The sequence below is a fragment of the Thermobia domestica genome, chromosome 8 (assembly GCF_964235325.1).
Source record: "Thermobia domestica chromosome 8, izTheDome1.hap1.1, whole genome shotgun sequence".
In the NCBI taxonomy this organism is placed as follows: Eukaryota; Metazoa; Arthropoda; class Insecta; order Zygentoma; family Lepismatidae; genus Thermobia; species Thermobia domestica.
Window position 1 is genome coordinate 253,815,624 of NC_137461.1, and position 24,708 is coordinate 253,840,331.

The 24,708-nt window shown below is 35.1% G+C and overlaps 1 protein-coding gene across 5 annotated transcripts in view; it reads right to left on the reverse strand.

Annotated features, from left to right (window-relative positions):
- LOC145693551 (EF-hand domain-containing family member C2-like) overlaps positions 1 to 24,708 on the reverse strand; it is a 99,576-nt gene that overhangs the window by 62,218 nt on the left and 12,650 nt on the right. For all 5 annotated transcript variants that reach the window (XM_081769638.1, XM_081769637.1, XM_081769641.1 and 2 more), the window contains exons 2-4: positions 22,670 to 22,840; positions 18,056 to 18,206; positions 4,692 to 4,915 (exon numbers count right to left, since the gene is read on the reverse strand). In XM_081769638.1, the coding sequence (XP_081625764.1) occupies positions 4,692 to 4,915; positions 18,056 to 18,206; positions 22,670 to 22,783 (489 nt within the window). In that variant the 5' untranslated portion in view covers positions 22,784 to 22,840. The remainder of the gene's footprint in view (positions 1 to 4,691; positions 4,916 to 18,055; positions 18,207 to 22,669; positions 22,841 to 24,708) is intronic.

Sequence of the window (24,708 nt, forward strand, 5' to 3'; positions counted from 1 at the left end):
ACGAATGCGGCTTTGAACTCAATCCTCATCCATCCAATTCTCCAGATCTGGCCCCCTCAGACTTCCACTTGTTCCCTAATCTAAAAAAGACTCTAGCACGACGACGTTTTGCAAGCGATAATGACGTCATGGCAGCCATGGAAGAGTTTCTGTGGTCACAACCTATTGCATTTTTTTTCTACTGGCGTAGGAGCACTGTAGCACCGTTGGAGTAAGTGTGTTGCTGTCCAAGGGGATTATGTTGAAAAATGAAGGCATTACCAAATCTATACTTCTTATAGTTTCCTCAAGGCTCAAAACTTTTCAGTCACCTCTCGTAATTACTTACATAATAATTTCTTTTAACGAAAGGAAAAGACGTTCACGGTTATAAGAATAAGAACACAAACAAACAAACAAACAGAAAAGATACACACAATGTTAATACAATCTACGGCCCAAATAGTTTGAAGTATAAATCTCTAAATTACAACAGATTGCCAAAAAATATAAATAATTTAAAATAAATTCTATTTAAAAAAGAAATTTAAAAATACTTTTGTAATAAATATGTTGAATAAAGCACAACATAAATAATAAAAATGAAGAAGTAAGGTGAAGATTAATAAATATTACGTAATAGAAATACTCAGTCCCTTAATGTGAGTTAGTGCTCATTGAGACAATCTAATTCTCATTCTTAACCGTTCAAATCTTCATTACCCTTAGTATAACAAACGAAAGTAACCAATTCCCTTTGATAAAATAAAACAAATATAAAGTGTGGTAAATCTGGATTACTATCAATTTCTCTATAAATAAACATTATTATATATAAAATGCAAGAAATTTGGATTACCAATGTCCTTCAGATATTTTCGCTCCTGTTCTTCTTTCTTTCTGTTTGTTATCTTTTGGTAATTTGCATATTATATTTGAATTACGGTATATTACAGCATTCGTAGATGACCACTGGCTATTGAGTGAACATATACTTAAAAATGTTATAGAATTGCCGTTCCAAGGTACTAAGTACTTCGTTTTCTTTAATAAAATCTTAAACTAAATTTTAAAAAATAAATAAAAAAAAACTTGAAAAACCTTGATTTTCAATAAAAGAATAAGTTTTTCTACGCACCTCTGAGTCAACGATTAACTCACTTTCCACTCACAGCCAAATGTCTACAATGTAGTTGGTCAACAATATAGTTAAAAATTTCATGTTTATAATGATCTTTTATTCCATATATTAAGCCTTTAATTTTAATCTTTTGTTGTTGATAAAGAAAAGCACTTCACAGCGAAAATTTTGGGGATTTGATTTCAAACAGTTTCTTAACATTGGAGGTCATACTAGAGAACTATAGTTTGATTGCCTTCTTCTTTAATTTTAATTTTATTTTACATATGCAGTTATGCAATTTTGCACATAAAATATTTCCATTTTTTTAAAGTAATTAATCAAAACGATACACATACACAATATCGCTGGTATACATCGTCCGAGTCGAACGAAATTAGCATAAAATAAGTGGCTGTACAGAACATGCTGTTTATAGTATCTGTAGAGGAAATAGTGCTACCAGTTTCGAAGTCGACGGATAACAGGACGATACCAGCGAACGTCTATTGTGTAATTAAGTTAATTTCAACGTAGCCGTATAGTGGGGATGCGTGAGGACTGGTGATCATTCTAACGCTACCATGGGTCGTAACTTATCAGCAGTCCATCGATACACTCTTGAATCCAGGAGGTTTCCCCACAGTAGATATGCACACTCAGTGCCCCGGCAACGCACCGGGGACGCCTGGGCAGAAGGATCGTTCACGTAACTAACTAACGGGACGGCAACCGGCAGCGAAATCAGTCATCGTGAGAGAAATGATTGATTGTTGGAGGTAAGATTTACGTTCCCATGTTCTTCTTGCGCGGTTACTCCTGATACATGCTCACCGCCAAGAACATCTTTGATAGCAGCAAGGAGAATGGAGAGTTGCGGTATTTAGTGATAAAAGTAGTTTATGTCTCGAACACAGTGAAGGTCGTATTCGCGTTGGTAGATACGCAGATGAGCGCGAAAATCCAGTATATTCTCGCACTCGGTTGCTGGTATAAGGGGCAATAAAATATACACCTCACTCGTCTCTGGTCCTCATTTAGAGAAGTATGACTATTGCACCGCACATCTGACGTCATCAACTCTGTCCTCCAACATACAGAAGCTTTACAAGATCCTTCTTTCATCAAGATCACGCACATCTCCGTACTGCCAGTGTAATCAAAGGTGCTCTACTTGGGATATGGCTTCTACTCTGGCCTGCCAGGTTTTCGGACGTAAGCCCTATTGAGCGCATGTGGAATGCACCTGACTGAGAACCGGGTTGCGGCAAGAATTATTACCCATCCACGCTAAGATTTATATCGAATGTGGGATACCATTACTCAGACAGGTATTCATCATCTGTACGACCAGCTGCTTGTAGAGCCACTCTCGATGGTTACAATGCTATTAAGAGAGTGCTTTATGTTTCTTGAACACTCAGTTTATGTTCGAGATATTCCATGGGCATAATATTAAGTTCATTACCACAACCTTGTGAATGAATTTTGGGCGGATTCGTTAAGCGCTATTAGGTGCATTCCATGAGTTTAGGAATACTACTTGCCATTTTACATATAAAGTATTTCGTTTTCTTTTTTCTTCAAAAATACGAGGGCTATTTTTAAAAATCTTCGTTAAGCCAGAGAACCATATGAGACAACGAAACAAGAATGCGACAAATTTGTTCATTATACGTCACTCATCCCCCAAAACTGATGGACAGACTCTGTTATTCAATCATTATGGAATAGAGGGCATGATAACATATCGAATGCAATCGAAACACTGCCAAGTGTGAACTACGTGATATGATTCGATTTCTCTAGACGGAAGGGCAAAATACAACTACAGGGGAAACTTTTTAAGTAATAGCTATGTCAAGTGATGTACAGAGCTTAAAGAAAGACTTACCAACATACACGATGAGAATGACCAAGGGTAGAAATCTTGTGGCGGCAGGCACGAGAGATCCGGGTTCGATTTCCGGCGGGAGCTTATGTAGTTCGGATTCCACATTAAGCTGTAGGTTCATGTTACATATACTCTCCCTGCTGAAAGGGATGCTAAACTCTAATTCATACATCAATCTGTGGCGGCAGGCGACCTTGAAAACCACGTGAATTATGTGGTTCCTAAAAGGTGTATATTAAGATTTCTGAATTGTTTGATCTTCGAATTTCAGGGAACTCAGTAGCCATCTGGAGAAATTGAATTGCATCACGTAGTTCACACTTCGAAGGCGCTTCGATTGCAGTCAATATCTGAACTATCTGATCTTGGAAATTCAGGGACCTCAACAGCCCCAAGGATAAATCAAGTTACTTCAGACAGTTACAGTTCGAGGGTGCTTTGATTTCAGTCAATATGTGAACTGTCTGATCTTGGAAATTCAGGGACCTCAACAGCCCCAAGGATAAATCAAATTACACCATGTAATCACACTTCAAGGGTGCTTCGATTGCAGTCAATATCTGAACTATCCGATCTTGGAAATTCAGGGACCTCAACAGCCCCAAGGATAAATCAAGTTACTTCAGACAGTCACAGTTCGAGGGTGCTTTGATTTCAGTCAATATGTGAACTGTCTGATCTTGGAAATTCAGGGACCTCAACAGCCCCAAGGATAAATCAAATTACACCATGTAATCACACTTCAAGGGTGCTTCGATTGCAGTCAATATCTGAACTATCTAATCTTGGAAATTCACAGACCTCAACAGCCCCAAGGATAAATCAAGTTACTTCAGACAGTCACAGTTCGAGGGTGCTTTGATTTCAGTCAATATGTGAACTGTCTGATCTTGGAAATTCACGGACCTCAGCAGCCTCATGGATAAATCAAATTACGTAGTCACACTTAGAGGGCACTTCGACTGCAGTCAATATTTGAACTGTCTGCTATTGGAATTTCAGGGAACTCAGCAGCCCTATGGAGAAATCGAATTGCATCACGCAGTTCACACTTGAAGTGAGTTTGGATTGCGGTCAATATCTGAACTGTTCATTCTTGAAATTTCAGGAAACTCAGCAGCTCGATGGAGAAATCAAATTAGATCGCATAGTTCACAATTGGAGGGCGCTTCAATTACACTCAATATGTTTTCACACTCGCTACTTTACAATGATTGAACGACAGAGTCTGCCTATCGGTGTTGGGAATGGGCGGCGTCCAATGAAAAATTTGTTCTACTCCCGTTTCATCATCTTCCGTAGTTCTCCTTTGGTGGCTTAACGAATATTGAAAAAATACTCTTCATTAATTCATCGGATCGTATCAATTTAAAAAAGTTAAAGTTACTTCCGTTTTCGATTATAATTATTAAGTTATTTTCTGAATAAGTTCACACAAGAACAACACGAACAATAACACAATAACAATAATAATAATAATAATAATAATAATAATAATAATAATAATAATAATAATAATAATAATAATAATAATAATAATAATTCAGTTTTCTGACGAAGCTCTCTTTTGACAAAGATCTTAAATTTAAAATTTAAAAAATCTCACAGAAGAACTGAATTTACGTGTTTCCATATTAGAAATATTTTGACTATCAGAGTACGAGTACCTGTTGAAACCACAACCAGAGTTTGACTTACCTTTTCTCTTGCGACAATATATGGATCTTCAGGAATGGGTAATGGATCCGGAACAGGTATTCCCAGTCTATTCAAAAAGTTCCTCGTAAATTTATCACAGTTCGTGATTTTAAATACTCTGCCATACAGTTCAACCTCTTTCCCTATGTTGAAGTCTATGATGTCATAAAAATCATCACTTCTTGGTTCGGGAAGGCGTATACGATGTCTACCAATCAGCGTTCCTACAAGAAATAAACGACATAAATATATATATAATATAATTATAATATATATATATATATATATATATATATATATATATATAATATAAAACGGAGAAACCAAAAGCAAACTTACGATATTTCGTGATTGGACAAAACGTTTGCTATTTAACGTTATAAAAATTCATATATCATCTAAAGTGCTTTCATCAGTTAAATATTCATTCTGAACGAAGTAGAAGTGAAAATAATTTATTGTTTTGTTGTTCCTGAGTCACCTCCTACAAATCAATTAAATGAAAATCTGTACATTATCAAAAACATGCAGATAAAGATACGAAATGAAACCTCTAGTTTTACGTCCCACTACTATGCCCTGTAGGCTAAATGAAACGTATGAAAGTGAAATGATGATGAAACAATTGGTGGAATGAGAAACGGTGGTGGAATGAGAAATGGTGGAAACTCACATTGTCTGGAACCGAACAAAGGACCCTTCATACCAGAGGTGAACGCTATACAACTGAACTACCTTAAGATTTTATTGTATTCTCGTGATCAGTCACAGCTAAATACATTTCAGTATAGAATATGTCTTTCTTAGTATAATGCATAGAAGTTCTTTCAAGAAAGATATAATGCTATGTCCGAAGGCAAGTTCTAGCCTACTTACCTAGCATAGTTAAGGGGTGGTGCACTAAGCCAGTAAACCAAAGATAAGGCGGCTGATCCCTTTCCTATGTGGTGCAAAAGGTTAATGGCAAGATTGAAAATTAGAGGTATGGAGTAAAATGGTCGATTGGAACACACCCCAATCAGCTCACCAACTACCATGAATCATGAAATGTGTAAAATGTTTAAGTGCGTATCTAGACAATAGATTTTCATGGTAAGAATACGTAGACATGCTAACCAGGATACGTACACAATATAAACTGTAGTCCCCGATAGTGCATTTCAATCAATCATGTTCATGAACAATGCTGTATTTTATTCTCATATTAAGTATGGGGTTTCCTTATGGGGATCTTCGCTACAATTTCAGACATCGTCAGAGTATATTCAAACAACGAAAAGATGTCATTACAAATTCACCGAAACGTATCAGCTGAAAGAAACTATTTGCATCATTGAATGCGATGACAGTTCTTTCATTGTACATATTTGAAGTTCTTAAAATTATATCGGATCCTTGGCTAACATTAAAAGAGATCACAATACTCACAACTATCCTATGAATGGAAAACGTAACTTATTTACTGCGTATGGAAGGTCATATAGTGTGTTTGAAATGGAAGAACGCAGAGGTGGTATGTTTTATTACGATTTTGACTTCACATACCGGCTATCTAAATGTTGAAATGCAGTGAGGGTATGTTGCCTAAAAGATTGCATTTCTATTTGCATAATGACCGAAAACCATTGAAAAGCTTCTCTGTAGTAACGGGGGGGGGGGGGTATATGGAAAGAGAACCCCCGCCAACAACTTTCTGAAAGAAAAAGAAAGAAATATCCTCTTATATCGTATTATAGAGAATTATACACGCAAATACTCAAAAACCGAATGAGGATATTAACAATTTCCTGCGGGAAAACTCCAGGTTCCCCCACTTGACTGTGGAGCAATTTAAACCCCCGGAAGGTTCGCCCCCCACAGCCCCTAAATCTGCTCATGCCACGGCATTTATATGCATTAAGGCAAGAAGACATACACACATACATAACAAAGAAAACTCCCGCCCCCTTTCCAAACTTCTGGAAGATCAGCCCCACAGCAGACAACCCGAAATCCGCCCATGCTCAAAATACGATATTTATATGAATTAAGATAAGAAGACACACACATACATACGAAAAAAACAATTCAATGTGGCACATCAAAATATAAACTGGATGGACTTCTTTCAAAACACCACATTTTAAAAACAAAAGATAGGAAAATGATAACAAAAATGTCGGTGTTGTCAACTTAGAAATTATTTCTATATACGAAATAAAGTCTTTTTACGTGCACGGTTATTCGTCAATTACTTTGTATAAAAATTGATTTATTAAAGGTAACTAGCATCTACTTTCCAGTGACGGTATGTTTTAATCATTGAAAAACCAGAGACTGTATGCCTTCATCAATGATAAACCAGAGGCGACGGTATGGCATACCACTGCATACTGTCTCACTTCGACCACTATATAAACTACCTGGTTATATAGAGAATAATCAAAAAGAAAAAAAAAAAGCGAATCCTTCTATTTTTGTATGCAAACTATTATTAAATAACACATTCTATACAGTAGATAAATATTTAAGCAGCCCATTGTGTAACTTCGAAAAATGGTTAAATTATTTCCTGCAAATATTAGCTAGTAACTACAAATATACAAGAGGCGTTCATGTCAAAGCGCGACTTCTTGTTTTACAGGTTTAAAAACGAATTCCAGGATAGCGGTAGTGCATACAGTAGAACTGGTAACTGCGTCCTGTTAATAATAAGCGGCACTCATTTCGTAGCACTCTTGTTCAAAATATCCTGACCATCCACCTCTTTTTAAAAACCTCTGTACAGTTGGTATTAAATTGAGCAAATGTGGATTTTCTTTGAGCAATTGAGACTTATTTAGAACCAAGTATTAATATTTCCCAGACGTGAGATTGCCAGAATATTGACTTTTAAAGCAAAGTGGGTGGCCATTTTTTTCTAAACAAAACTGTACATAAAACTTGCTGCGGTATATGAACAACGTATCTTTAGGAAAAAAATTAATAGTATTATCGTAGTTGAAGATGTGATACCTCGTATGTCCAATTTTTGCGATTTTGAGTTTTTAGCATAAACTTGATATGAACAACATAACTCATGGTCCAGCAAACTCTCAGAAGAAATCGAAAGAAATCGATTGCTGAGAAACAAACGATTATAGTGTTGACCTACATCAATTTCAGGTGATACCTGGTATGGAAATGAGTTGAATATATTATAGCCATATGTGCTGTGATGAGAGCAGCTGTATCAGCGTGTTTTTTAAATGATAAAACACCTTTTAGAAGGTCTGAAATGTTAATATTGTGAATAGACATAATGACATTTTTTCGTCTCCTGAAAAAGTAAGAACTTGGGCATACGAGGTATGACATCTTCAACGACGTTATGTAATTCATTTTACTCAGACTCCAAACCCTATATTTCCTCATCAATATCGACCAATCTTCCATTATTTTAGTCTTCTTAGCTTCAAGCTCTTTCAAAATGATATTTATTTTCCTGTCTTCAACTTGCATTTACTTATTTTCGTCTTCCTCTCGTCGCTGATTTGTCGTTTCTGCAAATCATTTCGTGCATAATGAATCTTGGATTTTCTTATGGATAGTTTGTCAAAGCCACCTGAAGAAAGTACTGAATTATACACAAGTCTTAGCGCTAATGAAGTTCGTTCTTTTAAATTATCTACTACACATTGTATATTGATTGAAAATCCTCTTTCTAGATTTGAATTTCTATTAGAGAAAATCCTGATCATTTAAACATCTTTAAATCATTTTACTCTGAAGCATATAAACATACTAGAACACTCACTCATAACTGTTTCGGAAATTGGATTCAAACAAAACTCTTTGGCCTGCCTCAAACCTTTACTATTTGGATTCGAACAAAACTCTTTCAACTGTCTCACAACTCTTTCTGTCCTATTGACATCTAACCAATTATTTTTAACTACTGGTATTTTAGCTAAAAGAGACTTCATGTGAGTCATTCCAACATCAGACTCTGCAGAAACATTAATATTCAAACATGAAAGAGCTCTAGTCCATTTTTAATTTAAAGGTGACTTCTCCAGAAGTTTAAGATCAAACTTCTGTAACTGCAATCTACAATTTCGGCAAAAATTCAAATTATCTAAATTCGTTATTGCCTGATATTTCTTAAAGGTAGTATGTGTAGCAGAACCGATGTCAGTGTTTTTCACAGGAAGATTTTCTTAATTTTCCACATCAATTTGTACACTTGAACTCAAGGAACTAAAAATTCTGGTTTTACAAACTTATTTTGCATTTCATTTTCTATTTTAATCATGTTCGATAAAGTGTTGTAAAGAAACGGGGTGAGAGGAGAGTCAATCTGAAATTCAATAAAGAATGGCTCTACTTCTGAAGCAAGTGCCTTAAAAATGTAAGTTTAGGAATAAGTATTGTATGTTCTTTCAATATACGTGAAACGATCTAGTAGCTATAGTTTGAAGACCTCGGAACTTTCTTATCCTTCCTGACACGTTGAATATTGTAAAATTCTCTGTATTCTATAGGGTAGAGCAAAATACGGTACACGGGAGATTGGACTTTCCCATCACCCTTTATTTCAAAATGTTCCTCTTGAATACAAATATATTACAAGTAAAGTTTCTTCTAATATATAGGTAAGTAAGTGGAAGGAATCCAATGGCCAGGCGCCTTAGGGCTTTTGGTAGTTTGATCAACCGGGTGAGATTGATAATTCTTACGGTGTGCTCTCCTTTTTTGTACCATTTTGTTGCTGACTGCTTGGCTCTGAGTCACAAGTCGAATGGTGGCGATGATGGACGATTCCTCTTCGTTATTGTTGTCTGAAGTGTGTTAAGTGTGTTTATTTACTGCAAGCACGTGTAGTAGACACATGGTTACAGCATGATGTGAAGACATGTGGAACCTTACAATATACAACAGAATATACAGATAAATGTCAATGGCTCGCTGGACAACACAACTATTTTCAAGCCATCACAGAACGAAACTTCCTGAGCCTCTATAGGTGTACCCAGCACGCGTGTTATATGACATCCTTAAATAAATTGTTCAAAGCTTTTAGAAATTTAACGATTCTCCAGTTCGTTACCTCAATTACAGCCTTAAATGCTCCGCGAAAAGGAAGTAACTCACAGCTTTCTCTAGTGTTAAAGGATCATTTGGCAACGTCTTGACATCTGACCTGAAGATATTCAGAAATCTAAATTTTATATTAGGGTCATCCATTGAAATTTGAACTATTTTGTTTGAAGTTCAAAGGTGAAAGCGCCTCTTTCAAGGCGATTAAAAGGTAAGAAGTTGTAGAATTTCCCCAAAATGCCCATGTCAAATAACGTGTTTACACTTGCCCTTTACGGCACTCCAGGATCGCACATTTATGCCTCCATCAACAACTGAATTAGTTCACTTCTAAAGTATAGCGAAAACCCATAAACTAAAGTGTATGTTATTTTGGCACGTTGAGGCTGCATTTTCCAGGCAATCTCACCACTTTCACATCTTTAGCAGGAGTGTGCATTGATATATGTCATTATACTTTCAATACATCAAAGTAACTCTGCTTTTATAATGCTATCTTTTAGTAAAAAATCCTGTAAACTACTTTGTTTCGTTCCCCAACTCGTACCCACTTGAATCGTAGAATCCACATTTGAGTATGCAACATTACCACTAAATTTTAAGTTCTGTACAGATGAGGTGCAAACAGGATGATGCTCTGAGTCAGAAGGTACTGGCTTGTTTTCTTGATTCACAAAGACATAACTGTTCCTAATATTGAAATGACCATTTACATATATTTTTTACCTTCCATGTGATTTGCTATCGCTTACCGTTGTTACTCAACAAAAAAGACCCTCTGACAAATGCTGCAGCGAGCAAAAAACTTGTCACCTAGTACTTTTCGAATCCATGATAAAGAACTAACGTGATCTTGGAGTACTTGGAAACTGACATGTTTCTTCTTATCTTCATAGAAACACTGTATACAGCAAACATCGAACACTATAACATTTCTTCACTTTCAATCCTGCCTCTGGAACTTGAACAACTACGCTAGACCAGTAGAAAGTTATTACTGTGCACTCCAGCTCTTTAACAATACCTCCTTTCTATACAACAATGTGTGTCGTAAGTAAAAGCCTATTGCTGACAATTATATAACGTATTTTTCTTTCCCAACAAACGCTGCCTCGATCCATTTCAACATATCAAGCTGCATTTGCTACTTCTTTTCCCATTTGGGATACAGCCAGTTTTTGTGTTTAGGCTAGGTATTTAAATATTGTTATATATTTACCATAAGAAATAAAGATGAAGAACTAAAACACGTAAACAATGAAACAGGATCGTGCGCTTAATACACGATAATAAAGCGTACACACTCGTTCTCAGGTTGCTATTTCTTTATTTGAAATTTCTTGAAACTATATTTTTATTAGTTTGTATTAACTAATAGGTTCACATATTCAAGTATTTACAAAATTCTGTTTTCCAGCAACAAACCATAACGCGAAAGTACACTAAATTCTCACGCCAGAAAGCGAGCAAAGAACAATTTATTCCTGAAAATAATAATAATAATAATAATAATAATAATAATAATAATAATAATAATAATTAAAAAATCGTGTATCGGAACATCATTTACAAAAGTAAAAGAAGTTAATCATTGAAATTTCATATTTTCACATATTCCGAAGACGCTTTATGATTATTCACAGACGAAAACTCATTGCTTGCCATTTATACTTGACATTAAACTATTAGTTTAACGTTCTTAATGATATAAGAACGAAAGGAATGTGAATAAAGGAGGGAGCGAAAGAACTCCGAAAAAAGAACCTGCCCATTTGGTGTTTATTTATCACGCTATATTGCTCACCCATGGTTTGAACACAGGAACTTTAGCCCCAGAAGTGAACATTCTACCGATTACACCACGAAATTTGTATAGAAGTTAGTATCAAAATGCACAATATTTCAAACCTGCACCCTGAAAAAAAATGATCGATCATTTGGATCTGTTTCCTTCATTCAATGTAACACGTGATAATGAACTGTCAGTATGGAAGGACCTGTTTGCGTTCCTAGTTCCGATATCTAAGGATTTTTGCGAAAAACAAAATAGAGAACAGCAACACAGGAACATGATGGAAATCCCATTTACAATTTTTTTTTTCTACAACAAGGTATGAAGATGTCAATATTGAAACAAGTATTTCATATCATGAAGCATCGTTACTTCCACAGGGCACTGGAAATACATTATTAATCTTAATTTACGATAATTTGAATTACAAACTCTGACCGTCCCTTTATCTTGTCTTCAATTTGATTACGAACTGCTAAATAAAGACATCTAGTCTTTATTTTTGGAAAGAGATACTAAGAGTGGTGTCCTCATGGAAGCACACCCTCCAATTCCCAGAACAGATTTTATGGACCTCTCTTAGAAGCTGCATCTCAGTTACAAAGTATTTGTTATATGTCTAGTCTAAAAAAAAGGCATTGTTTTGAATATTTCGATTTGACATTGAAAAAAAAAGTCTCAAAGAATGACTAGACACATATGAAGATTCAACCTTTAATTGAACCCATTTACCATAAATATTGTTCGCATTATTTTTAATGCCAGAATAATTTTAAAATACGAATAAACAATATTTTTTAAAACTTACGAGACGGCTCATTAGAATTAAATCATTACAAATGTATAATTATTAATGAAAAATTACTAGATATGCACTACAAACGTACAACAATAAATATTGCATTATAAGCACAAAATAGAAAGTACACTTTGGTATCTGTAAGCCATTTAAAGGTTAAGAGTCGGATGAAATTAGTCTGCGTATCCACTGAGTACTGACCTAATACATATGCTGATGTGCAACTTTATCGGCTCTTTTCCTAAACTCATAAGGACTTACATAATTGCTATACGTTACAACGGAATTATAAACTCTTTGCGAATTAATATACATTACAACGAAAACAAGCTACCTTCATTTAATGCAAGACAGGAAATTCTGATAAAATCGAAACTAGCGGAAACGAAAAAAAAAAAAAAAAAAAAAACTTGGAATTATGTGTGCATCGAAAATGAATTTCTTATTGGATCGTTGATCCAACCGTATATTGTGGATGATTCACCAATATGATATTTCACTGTACAAGTGAAAGTAAAAATAATACGCACAAATACAGATCATTAATGGAAAACACTAACTTTGAAGTTGACAATTAAAAACAAACAGCACTCAACCACATTTGATATAGTCTTAAATTTTTTTATTTCAAATGTTTTTAATATCTTATTTTTAACAAATCGAAAGTCGTTTACATTTCCTGGTTTTTCAGGTTTGTCGCCAACCTGGAATCTTAATATCAACTCTTAACACTGACACGTGGCCAAGTAGCTCCGTGGAACAACCTGTACATGCATCGAAAGTCAGAGTTTGGTGCACAATATCTGCACAGAGTATAGTGACAGGGTGCGAAATCGTTTGAAAATGGTGGGAAGAAGTTCAGCGATCCACATTAATGCTTGACTGTGCTTCACACATGAAGTGGCTGCTCTAAAAAGTTGAAATCCTCATGGATTATTATTATTATTATTATTATTATTATTATTAGCACCGTAGTAGTAGTATTACCTGACCAGGATGTTAGTGCGGTTTTTCGCGGAGGGCGCTGCTGTTGTGTTTACATCAGTTTCTAGGTAAGCGCGGTGGGACAGGGGAGCGGAGAGTGTCTCTCTGCAGTGTATCCAACGATTTGTAAAAGTTGCAGTTTACATGTTTACAGTAGTCTAATCTGTTTCGCTTAATAAAGAGCGCCGTAAATTTTGTAGTTATTATTGAATGCAGGAATGGTTATTCCTGCAGTAATCCAGATATATTGTGGATAAAGACATGAATGGAAATTAACAATTTCAGAACAACATAGCACGCAAGTGAGTTTCTACCATGTATTAAGCAGATTGTATAAAAGTTGGTTACGTTTTATTTGATTTCATTATAAGGCAGGAACAACCTGTAAAACGCAGGAATAACGATGTCAATGATTAAAAGATTAATTAAGGGTTTATAGCTTAAAGACTTGCGCAATACCTTGTAACTGTAAGTTTAAATCAACTTAAAGCTCATGATGCTTGTGTTTGTTTTAAATGTATGTTTATCGGTTGATAAATAAATTATTTTCTCGAGTTTTAGCCAAGAAAGAATTCCGATACGTCTCCACTCGAGAACTGTCGAAGTCCTCTCCGTTGGTCTATTGGCTAACGCATGTGTCTTTGTTGTACGTAGTTCTGGGTTGAAATCCCAGTGAGAGCTCAAAAATTAATTTTACAATTAATTTTACTTTTATTAATCATCTGTCTTCTCTAGCATAAAGAGCATAATCATGGGACGTTAAACTAAAGAAATTTCATTTTTTCGATGAATGTGAACCATTTGGGGGAAAAGGAGGTGAAGAAGAAATTTTTCCTTCATTTTTAAAGGGCTATGCGATTGGATAGCTTGCTATTCGGGATTGACTTGTAAAACCCAATTACAGTGCATATTTCTTTAAGGATTATTATCGTAATCCAGCAATGTGGAATAAAAGAATTGATAAAACATCAGCGTATGGGTAATATAAGCGTAAGTATCATTGCTTCAACACATAATAAACTCACAACTTTTATTTATGAGTACAGAAATTCCCCTTGAACTCCCTCTGAATTTCTTTCAAATTCTAGATCTTAGGTGACAAAGAATTAATTCTACTGTTTTCATACACAATATAATTTTAAAACTTGGGAGCTTAGTGCTTTTGTGTCTGTAATACATAATCGTTTGTCGATTCACTTCAGAGGACTGAGTTTAGCCCGTAAGCACAAGTTGCATATAATTCAAACATATCAGATGTACGGTCTTGTTTAACAAAACCTCCCCCTCCCTCTCCTCTATCTTAAAAGCCCTATAATGTTGTCCACATTTGAAATTCAAAAACAAAGGCTATCATCTTTGAACAGTTGTATTTTTATTTCAAGTCTAAGTTTTAAAATGTGCTACGTATGGTTGCAAGAGGTTGAGTAGTTTTTTTTTTCTTTCTTTTTTTTAATGCTAATACTGAACTTAGGTACCTAACATTGGCACTCATCATCTTCTTCATGAATTGATGTAAGAAGTGGCTGCGTGATTTCCGGTTAATTGTTTCATCATCGGTATCTTTGAGCAATGAAATAACAGTGGAAGACAAACTTCGTTCTTCAAACTTGGTACTTGAAAACTTATGCAAGTAGTTTTGTTATTCAAATACATATCTGTTCACTCTAATCAGTTTCAGAAGTAACATTAATTTTATAACATAATGCCTGTAAGAGTTACTCTGAAAATGTATTTTGTATTTCTTTTTTTAAATATGTAATTCATTTTTTTCTGAGGCGCGGTGGCTCAGTGGTAGAGCGTTCACCTCCGGTGCTTGGGGTCCCTGGTTCGATCCCAGCTCCCGCCGTGTGGACTTTGTGGTGGACAACCACCGTGTTCGTGGGGTTTTCTCGTGGTACTCCCCTTTCCTCCCACTTTCTTCATTCCATCATTTCATTCATCTCTCATCATCATCGTCTCCTTTAGCCTAACCGGCATAACCGTGGGACGTAAAACTGAAAGATTTCATTTCATTTTTTCTGAATTTCACTGGAGTTCAATTCCTTGTAAGGACAAGGAACCTTCAATTGTCAGGTACCCCACTTTAAACTTTAATCGCTCCCCTATCACCTCCAATGTAACACTGGGTATATTTCTTTTAAATAAAGTTTTCAAAATATGGCAGAAATACTGGATTTTTTTAAATTACCAAACCATGCCAAATAATGACAGGTTAGACATCAGAGGGAGAGTTATCTTTATCTACTATCTCAATCAGGGGTGGATCCAAGTCTGCTTCGGAGGCAGTTAGGAGTATGACGGTAAAAGATTATCAGTTTCTCTCTGACCGGACATTTGCAGCTCCGAAAATGATCTCAATGGAAAAGAATTTTATTACTCAAGACACTGCTTAAACAATCGATCGGAAATCTCATGGTCCAACTTGATCGCAATTTCGAAGACGTCTTATCTCAAAACTACACAATAGAACTTGCTTTAAACAATAAAAGCGCAGTTGCCAAAGTATAACTTTGATTCTCAAAGATTAACTTCGAGGTTTTGTTAATAGGAGAAGTAGGAATTCCTTGCACTCGAATGCTATGAAGTTCTTCGTGTTTCTTTGCACAACACTGAGGTTAATTTATTCGCAAGTTGTTACCAAATTAATATGGAGGGTGTATGTACTGTTTTTTTTTTTTTTTTTTTTTTTTTTCAGTCTCTTCAAGTATTCTGAAAATAATTTCTATGAATTTTGAAACTGTGTTTGTCTTAACTTGAACATATGCATGAAGTGGTTTATTACGAACAGGACAAAAATAACTGTAATAGATTCATTACAAGTAATCCGGTTAGAAACACTGTTGTTTGTATTTTAGTTCCAAAACTGGATTCCAGCACTCGTACGCTGGTCAGGTAATGTAATACTACTAATAATAAATGTCCAAACTAGTGGTCATTGTAATTTAAAATACTTTAATAACGTTATTTATTCATTTAACCTAAATTGGTACACTTATCTACTGCATTTAATATACACCTCGGTGTGTATGGTCCAGGGTTAGACTCCCGTGGGTTCATAGTCCCGTTGTGTTTACTATCATATTGAAGACTGTATTCACGAAAATAGCGGAATGAGATCTAGAAGTCAGAAATAATAGCACCTGAGAACCGATGTGCTAACCAAGCATTAAACCTACGAAGCTGAAGCGGTCCACCTGGCCAGCCATAGATCCCCACGAACTGTAGAGTCAGAGTATAGTTTTTATTATTATTTATGAAATTCCCGTTTCTTCGCTAAGTTTTTAGTGTTTCAGTTTGGTCGCTCAGATATCTGGTTACCTATGTATCTGTATTGTACTGTATTATTAGCAAGAATATGTTATTATAAATAACAGATATGATTTCAGTGCAAATACTTGAAAGCACAACGAAAAGGCGCGTTGCGTCAGTGGTAGAGCGCTCATTTCAGGTGGGTGGGATTCCTGGCTGGATCCAGCTTGCACCAAATTCTACTTGTGGTATACAAACACTGTATGTGAAGGTTTTCTTGGGGTCCTCCCGATTCGTTTCACTTTCTTAATCCACTATTATCATCACTCTCATCATGACCGTCTTCTTTAGCCTTGGTGGATATTCGTAGACATTTGCTTTCCATCTCCCCCTCTAGTTTAATATTGGTGTCCCCCCTACAGATTTTGGTGAGAGGGAAATGCAAGCATAAAATTTTTGGTGGGGGGAAATTCCCGTCCCCCTGGATTTTGCACCCTGGATAGTGGGTTGAACAAGCTACTTCGTGGCTATATGATTAGCGTATCCGTTTTCGGTGTGAGACCCAGGTTCGATTCCCAGTGGGAGCTCATGTGCTTCGGATTCCATGTTAAGTGTTGGTCCACGTCTCATATAGCCTCGATGCTCAAAAGACACGTTATATTCCAATCAAGCAATAAACACTAAGAATATTACATAAATATTTATCATTCTCATGCTCCACTGTACTTACAGTATACAGAAGAAAAGTAAATGCGCTTTTTCCTTCTTCTTCAATTTTATTAAGGCACTGGCATACAACATACAGTTAGGGAGAAAACAGAGCTGGTTGAATCTATGCGATTACTTTTCGACTATAAATCCTTTCTGAAATGTTTAGGTCTTCAGTCTATGATAGAGATCTATATGAATTCAAAGATATATTTAACCTCCTCATGAGATTAAAAGGCCTAATCACTGCAAAATTAAAATACCGCTAATTTTACCCGTAATTATGTGATATCTCCAAATAGATAAAAGATAATCGAAATGTGTAAAAAGATTGCACGAGACAATATTATTTTGCATGTGGTACCGTTATCACGAGTCACCTAGTAGCTTTTCATTTGCAGCCATTTAGAAACGCGAAAATAAATGCCGATTTTCTAAATGGCTGGAAATCGAAAGCAGATAAGTGAGTTGTGATAACAGTATCTCATGTCAAATAATATTGTCTAGGGTGCTCTTGTTCCACATTTCAATTATCTTTTATCTATTTGAAGATATCACTTAATTACTGTAAAATTAGCGCTATTTTAATTTCGCCGTGATGGGGCCTCTTAAGAGTGGAATTTACGATATTACTCATTTCTAAATACAAGCACGACGTAATAATCGTGTAGACGTGATATTCCAAGGTGACAAGAGGTTTGAAAATAAACTGTAAAATTGCCATTCTCCTATGAGTTAAGAAAGATAACATTAAATATGGATCTAACAACTCACCTTGAGGTATCCCACTATCAGTAACTTTAGGTTCTGTCACTTGCACGGTACCATCTTCAAGAAAATAAAATATTATGACCTTTCGTATTACGTATGAACATCCTTTTACTTCTTGAATCGTTTCTTGAAAGTAGGCATCAAATCGCAGTATCTAGATTAACGAAAGAAGCATTATATTTAGTGAACATTACAGCAAATATAATGAATAACGGTGAAGATATAGTCCAGACAGATTAACTCCTTTTGTGTGGAATTTTAAACACTTGTCACTTTCTAGTGCGGATATCGATAATATGAAGCATATATCGGTTTCTACACACAGTGATGTAATCCACAGTAAAGCCGGAATATACTGTTTTCCGTAAATTCCGTAACCCATACAACTTTTATCACATGTTCATGTTTAGGTGACACTTTCGTTTCTCTCCTTGTAATTTCTGGTAACATTACAATGACATGTAATTCGAATTTTCTTCTCCCCGAAATTATGAAAATAGATATTTCGCTTGAATAACATACAGTATTTATGTTTATTTTACTATCATTATGATAGATTTAGGGACTTAACTGAAAACACTCATAATACATTTAGAAACAGGGTTGAAAAAATAAAAAGAGCATTTTTTTGTTTAAAATGTTTTTAATGTTTATTTTGTTTAAAACAATAATCTAAAAAGTTATACATATTACATTTTTACACGCTCACAGATATTGCTTGCCATCTAACCGCTAGACCAAACTTCAGGAACTCCCCTAATTTCGATCCGTCCAAATTTTCAATTCTTTGTATTACGTTCTATTGGTTGTCTGCGTTCTTAATTCTGTTTTTATCCCGCAGACACTAATCATTGTTAGTTATCCATGTTGCAGATAGAGATGTATCTTGAAAACTCTTTAGTTAAAATATGTCATTTGCTCTTTGTCATTGCTATTTTCTTTGAGTTGTATTGTATTTGTCAAAGTATTTCTTATAGCTTATGATGTAAGAACTGTTTATTATTATGGAAATGATAGTGATGAAAAAATACTGAAGTTTTGCATTTGTGAATTTGGATTTTAGAATAGTGTATAGTGTGTTTAACTTTCGTTATTTTTGGAATTAAGAAATGTTCAAATACTTCACTTAAATTTCTGTTGGTTTAGTCATACGCACATTGTTTTGCAGAATTTCGTTCAGTAATTGCTGTTATAATAAGAATATAATTCTGCTTGTAATTTACTCCATCCACAAATCCTGCGGAGAATGGGTTGTGTTTGTTTGCTTCTTCTATTTGATATTTTAGTTGTTTTAAATATGTTCAACTACCCTCGAAAAAAACACGTTTAAAACAATGTTTAAAACATTTAAAACAAACTGAATAAAACAAGAGCTCTCGTTTTAAACATGTTTTAAACATTTGTGTTATACATTGTATTTTAAACATATCAACCCTGCTTAGAAATTGTACCATTTGATAATTACACATTCGAAATTTAAAAGAAAAATCAACAAAAAGTTACACCACTGGGACAAGGAATTGCACCTAAAAATTACATAGTTGACATTAAACTAGAATGAGCGTATATACATACGGGTTACGCATGTAAGGGGTTAAAATATTTTTATTTCATTTTTGTTTAACAACTTAAACTAGAAGCTCATACACATAAGTTTAAAAGTATTTATCTTGTTTTTATTTCTGTATTGTGTTATATAAGGACCATATTTAAGTCTCTTTTTCCCTCCCCCATATTTGTTTGTATTCAGTTACGTGTAACCAAACTGTGTGTAAGTACTTTGTAGACCTAAACTGTAGGCCATACAGAAACAAATGCACAGATTAGGCTGGTAGCCAATAAACAATAGCCTCAGCTTCTAGCGCAAGTAACGTCGCATAATGTGAAAACACAGTCGCGCTATGATATCAACGTTATTTTTAGTATAGATTTTCCTTAAATTTCTCTCTCATAGTTTTAGTATGTCGCTCTGAGTCTGGACGCCTGCGGGCCGTGCGTAAATACATCTTCCTTCAAGCAATCATTTACACGTCGAAGTTTTGTCGTATCACATTATTGTCAAGACATGGGTAAGGGAAAAAAAAGTTTAATGGAGATCGGATGGATGTAAATTAACTATATAGGCATTGATTATGTGTACAAAAATATCAAATCTTGCAAACACAAGCATCTTAGGGCTTCCAGTGTAGCTTTCCACAGCACAGAAATTTAAGACATTATTCTTCTTCGTTTATGGTTGGTGGCGATGTTGAAGATGTCCGTGATGTTATTCCAATTTTTGTACAGAGCGCCATGTCGGAGTTTAATTTTGATTCCTTTGTACGAAGGAAAAAGGTCTCGTGTCTGTGTTACTACAAATGCTATATATATAAAAAAAAAGTCAAAAGTTGGAATAACATCAATGACACCTTTTGGTAGAGAACTAGTTTCTGGTAGCAGGGATTCCGTAGGATTTCTTGAGTTTCTCCCGTGTTTTTATTGCACCAATTCCTATATTATCATTCAATTAATTATTAGTCTCCTTTAGCCTACAGTGAGATATATTGTTGACATCTTCAGCGTCGTCATCGACCACGAAAGAAGATGCACAATGACTTTTTATTTGTAAATTCTGGAAACATGCACTGAAAGCCTCAAAATCGTTGATATACTTATAACCTCGATAATTAATTTCCATTCGTCGTATCCCCATTAAACATTTTTTTTCTTACCTATGTTTTTTTTTTTTTTTTTTTTTTTTTTTTTTTTTTTTTTTTTTTTTTTTTAAGGAATATGTTACAAGAATAGGGAATAACAACGTTTCTTTAACGATAAATCTGTTGAGCTTTTCATAAGAGCTCTTTATATACCTTACATCAACAATAAGAAGTCTTCAAACACTGGATACGATACTCAAACTACATGTAAACAAGTCACTATTATCAAAAGGTAATAGAACGCCATCTTTCCAATTAATTTTATTTTAAAATGCGCCAATATTCACACAAAAAATAGTCAAATTCAAAACATAGATATTTAAACTTTAGCTGAAGATACAACAAGTGGAATACAGTAGGTGAATCGAAATCAGAACTCCCGGCGTGTAAAGTTATGAAAAGCATACTTTCTTGGTCGTCTCTTAGACGACAGACTACTTCCCCACCAAATTTGATTTAGATTCAGATTTGATTTCAGTGGTTATTGAGAGAAATAAAGTATCACATACACATACACAACATATACACCTGGAGTGAAACTATAAGTTCCTGTATATTTATGTTGGGAGGCATCAAATCAATACTGACAAAACAATTTGTGTTCTTTCGTTTTTCGTTTCGTAATTTTGTTTTATCAGTTGTTGACGTCTCTTCGTTTTACACCACATGTTTCAATAAATAAAACACGATAATTCTCTTAATAAGGAATAAAACAAATATCAAAAGAGTACGCGGATTATCTAATTATTATTGACTCAATTATTTCTTTTTACGAAATTTTCAACACTCACGTGCAAAATTGAGGGAATTATGAGTCGAGCCATACTGGACAACGGATTTCGGTGAGATAACTTAAGTAAATCAATGCTATAAGAATATCACGGAAAGCTTCTCGTCAAATGGGCTTTATGGTGGACAAACAACACACATAAGCGTGGGTTTTCTCAAGTTTCTCTTGTTCACCCCCCACTTTCTCCATTCCACCATTACGTTCATTTTATATACATATATATACGAGAAAGCAGATGATGTTGACAGTGAGGTGTTCACTCGTATCGTTATTGGTAACAGGATCGAAGATGTTCTGAAGTCTGGTTCCGGAATCTAATAAACGTCTTAATTCCGCATACTTCTGGAAGAGAGAATCGATATATATATATATATATATATATATATATATGTTCTGTTTATGGAACCGAAAACAGTATTCCAGAAGAGAACCGAAGTATATTCTGATATCATTTACAAACATAGTTAACTAAAGGTCGTTACAAGGTGTAGAAGATGTTGAATAACGATAACTCAAAGAGAAAACTTACAGCGATTTTGTTACAAAATATATTTCTCTTTATTCTGTAATTTCACTTCGACCTTCATGATGGTTTCGGTTCTAGAACCAGAATTGATTTTCTTAGAAAATCACTTTCGATTCCGAGAGTGGAATCGATTTTCTCGTAGTCAGTAAGAAATACGAAACTTTTTTTTTTTTTTTTTTTTCATCAGAAAATCTCTTTAAGTCCTGGAAACGGAACCGAAATCCGGTCGAATCCCGCTACGCCTATCGATTTCGTTACCGTTAACAATCATGGTCGTGAAGATAATTCGGCAACTACTTGAATGACAGAAGTAGCAGACTCCGCTGAAGGAAAACAGCAACAACAGCGATGGAAATTCAGATATGCTGACAACACATCCCCCAACTTAAAATCACCGGAAGCTCGGTTTAACTCTTTTGACCTTAAGAGTTTTTTTTTTTTTTTTGAGACGTGCTGCCATCTATTTACGAATCTTTTAACTCACCCTAATACGATGATCTTGTTATGTGAGTAATTATTTGATCTGCTATCGTTAGTTAAGTTAAATTATATAGGTAAAAACAACGTAATTTAGACAATGAAAAGATAAAATTAAGTATGCATACCTGTTTATCAAATATAAGCCAAGGAGGGATCTCAATGGCCTCCCCTCGAGGATATATAGATGGATATGTTTTGGGTTTTTCTCCAGGGAGGAGATTGAACTTCTCTGATAACATCTGAATTCCATTGAAGTTCTCAAATAAGGAAACTTTAGGAAACCTCTTCTTTCCAAGCTGAAATAAGTAAAAGAATTTAGATATGTACATTCATTGATGTTTAAGTCCAGAATTAATAAAATATCACAAATGAAGTTTTGTTTTATAGTGATGAAATAGAATTAACTCTGATAATGACGTATGCATGTAAGCTTAGTTGCAATTATTCTTTGTGAAAGGTAATTTATGTAAAGCGGAAATAGTACAAGCCACATGGCTAACCTAATTGTATTTCTAGAAACTGAAATACTTTCCCGACCTTATCAAAGTATAAAACAACTCTCCCATAAAAGAGAAGTTTTAAACTTTCCATGTTGCCCACCAACCTATGGTTGAGGTGAACAAGAAGAAGAAGAAATACTTTGCAATATTTCGGATACATAAGCGAGTATTCTTTTTGAAGAATTATGGAGGTTCATTAGAGGGTGACTAAATTTCCAAAATAAATAATTATAGTATATATATATTTCTAAATGGATACTTGGCAAACCGACATTATTAGACAACCCACCTAAATGTGGTCATTGCCATGTCGGTATTCACATCCAGGGCCGCCCATAGATTTCATGGGCTCCCAAATATATTTCCTCTAAAACACCTTCAAACTTTCTGTGAGAACCACTGGCATGATTTGGAGTATGGCAAAAGCCATTCATCGTTAAAGTTGACGATATTGGCGGCCAGTCATCACAATCGACTATCGATATTTGTTGAAAAATTGTTGTACATAAACTCAGTGTGTAGCTGTCAACACTGAAAACAAAAAACCAGCGATACATAGACAGCGCCAAAAAGAGAAAGAAAGTCATCGTTCCTTTTGTGTAGTGCAGTTTGCATGTCTTGTTAAGATCCATTCAAAATACTGTATAATACGTTACTTAAATAGATTAGTAGTATCTTTCAAGTACTCGAAACCCATTTAACATATTAGCATACATAATTTTTGGTTAAAAAATCCCAACATGGTAGCAGTCCGTGGTTAGACCAACCTTGTACTTTACGCGTGGAACAATGTTCTTTTTACGTGCATCTGAAGTGAACTGTCTGTGAACAATGGCAACAGAATTTAAAGTGCAGATGAGAAACTGGAAGGTCCAGAAGAGTGGAAATGGCAAATGGGTTTTCAATTCGAGCAATACGGCTTAGAAAATATCACTGATGGGACTTGAACCAAGCCTGAAGTTCCTGATACCGGTGCTAGTGAACAACAAAAGAAAGCAGCATCTGAATGGAAGAAGGCCAATGCGAAAGCCGCAAGTCTAATTGCTAGTACTGTGAGTAAATCAGTGTCCGAGTTAGTGCTGACATGTAAGAATGCTAAAGACATATGGGATAAACTGTGCAATAGGTTTGAGCAAAGTAGCACTCAACGACTGATCATGTTAATGGAAGCATTCTATACCACCGAGTGGGATCGAACACAAGACATCAGTAGTTACATAGCCAAGCTACAGAAACTGTCTGTGAAGCTGAATTAATAACTGAAGAAGCAGGGCGTTACCCGAAACAATGCTCGTGGGAAGAATTCTGTCAACTTTGGGACAAAAATATCACGAATTTAAGAATGTGTGGGAAACTATCGATATGAGAAACCAGACAGTTAATTTGTTGACAGAAAAACTGTGTGCAATCCAAATGCGAACAGAAGACATTCGCAGTGATTCCAGTGCTTTTGTGAGTGAATCTAGCCTTTCGGGTACCCCCTCCCTAAGTTATGCCAAATCGAGTAATATAAAACAGTGCTAGAAGCAAAGTAAAAAGTCAGTTCAACGAGTCAAGCAAAAATTTCCATGTAGAATTTGTTCCGAAGTGGGCCACTGGGCTGCAGAATGCCCAAAGAAACTCTCTTCAGACAATAATTGTCAAAAATAGTACACAAAGAAAAC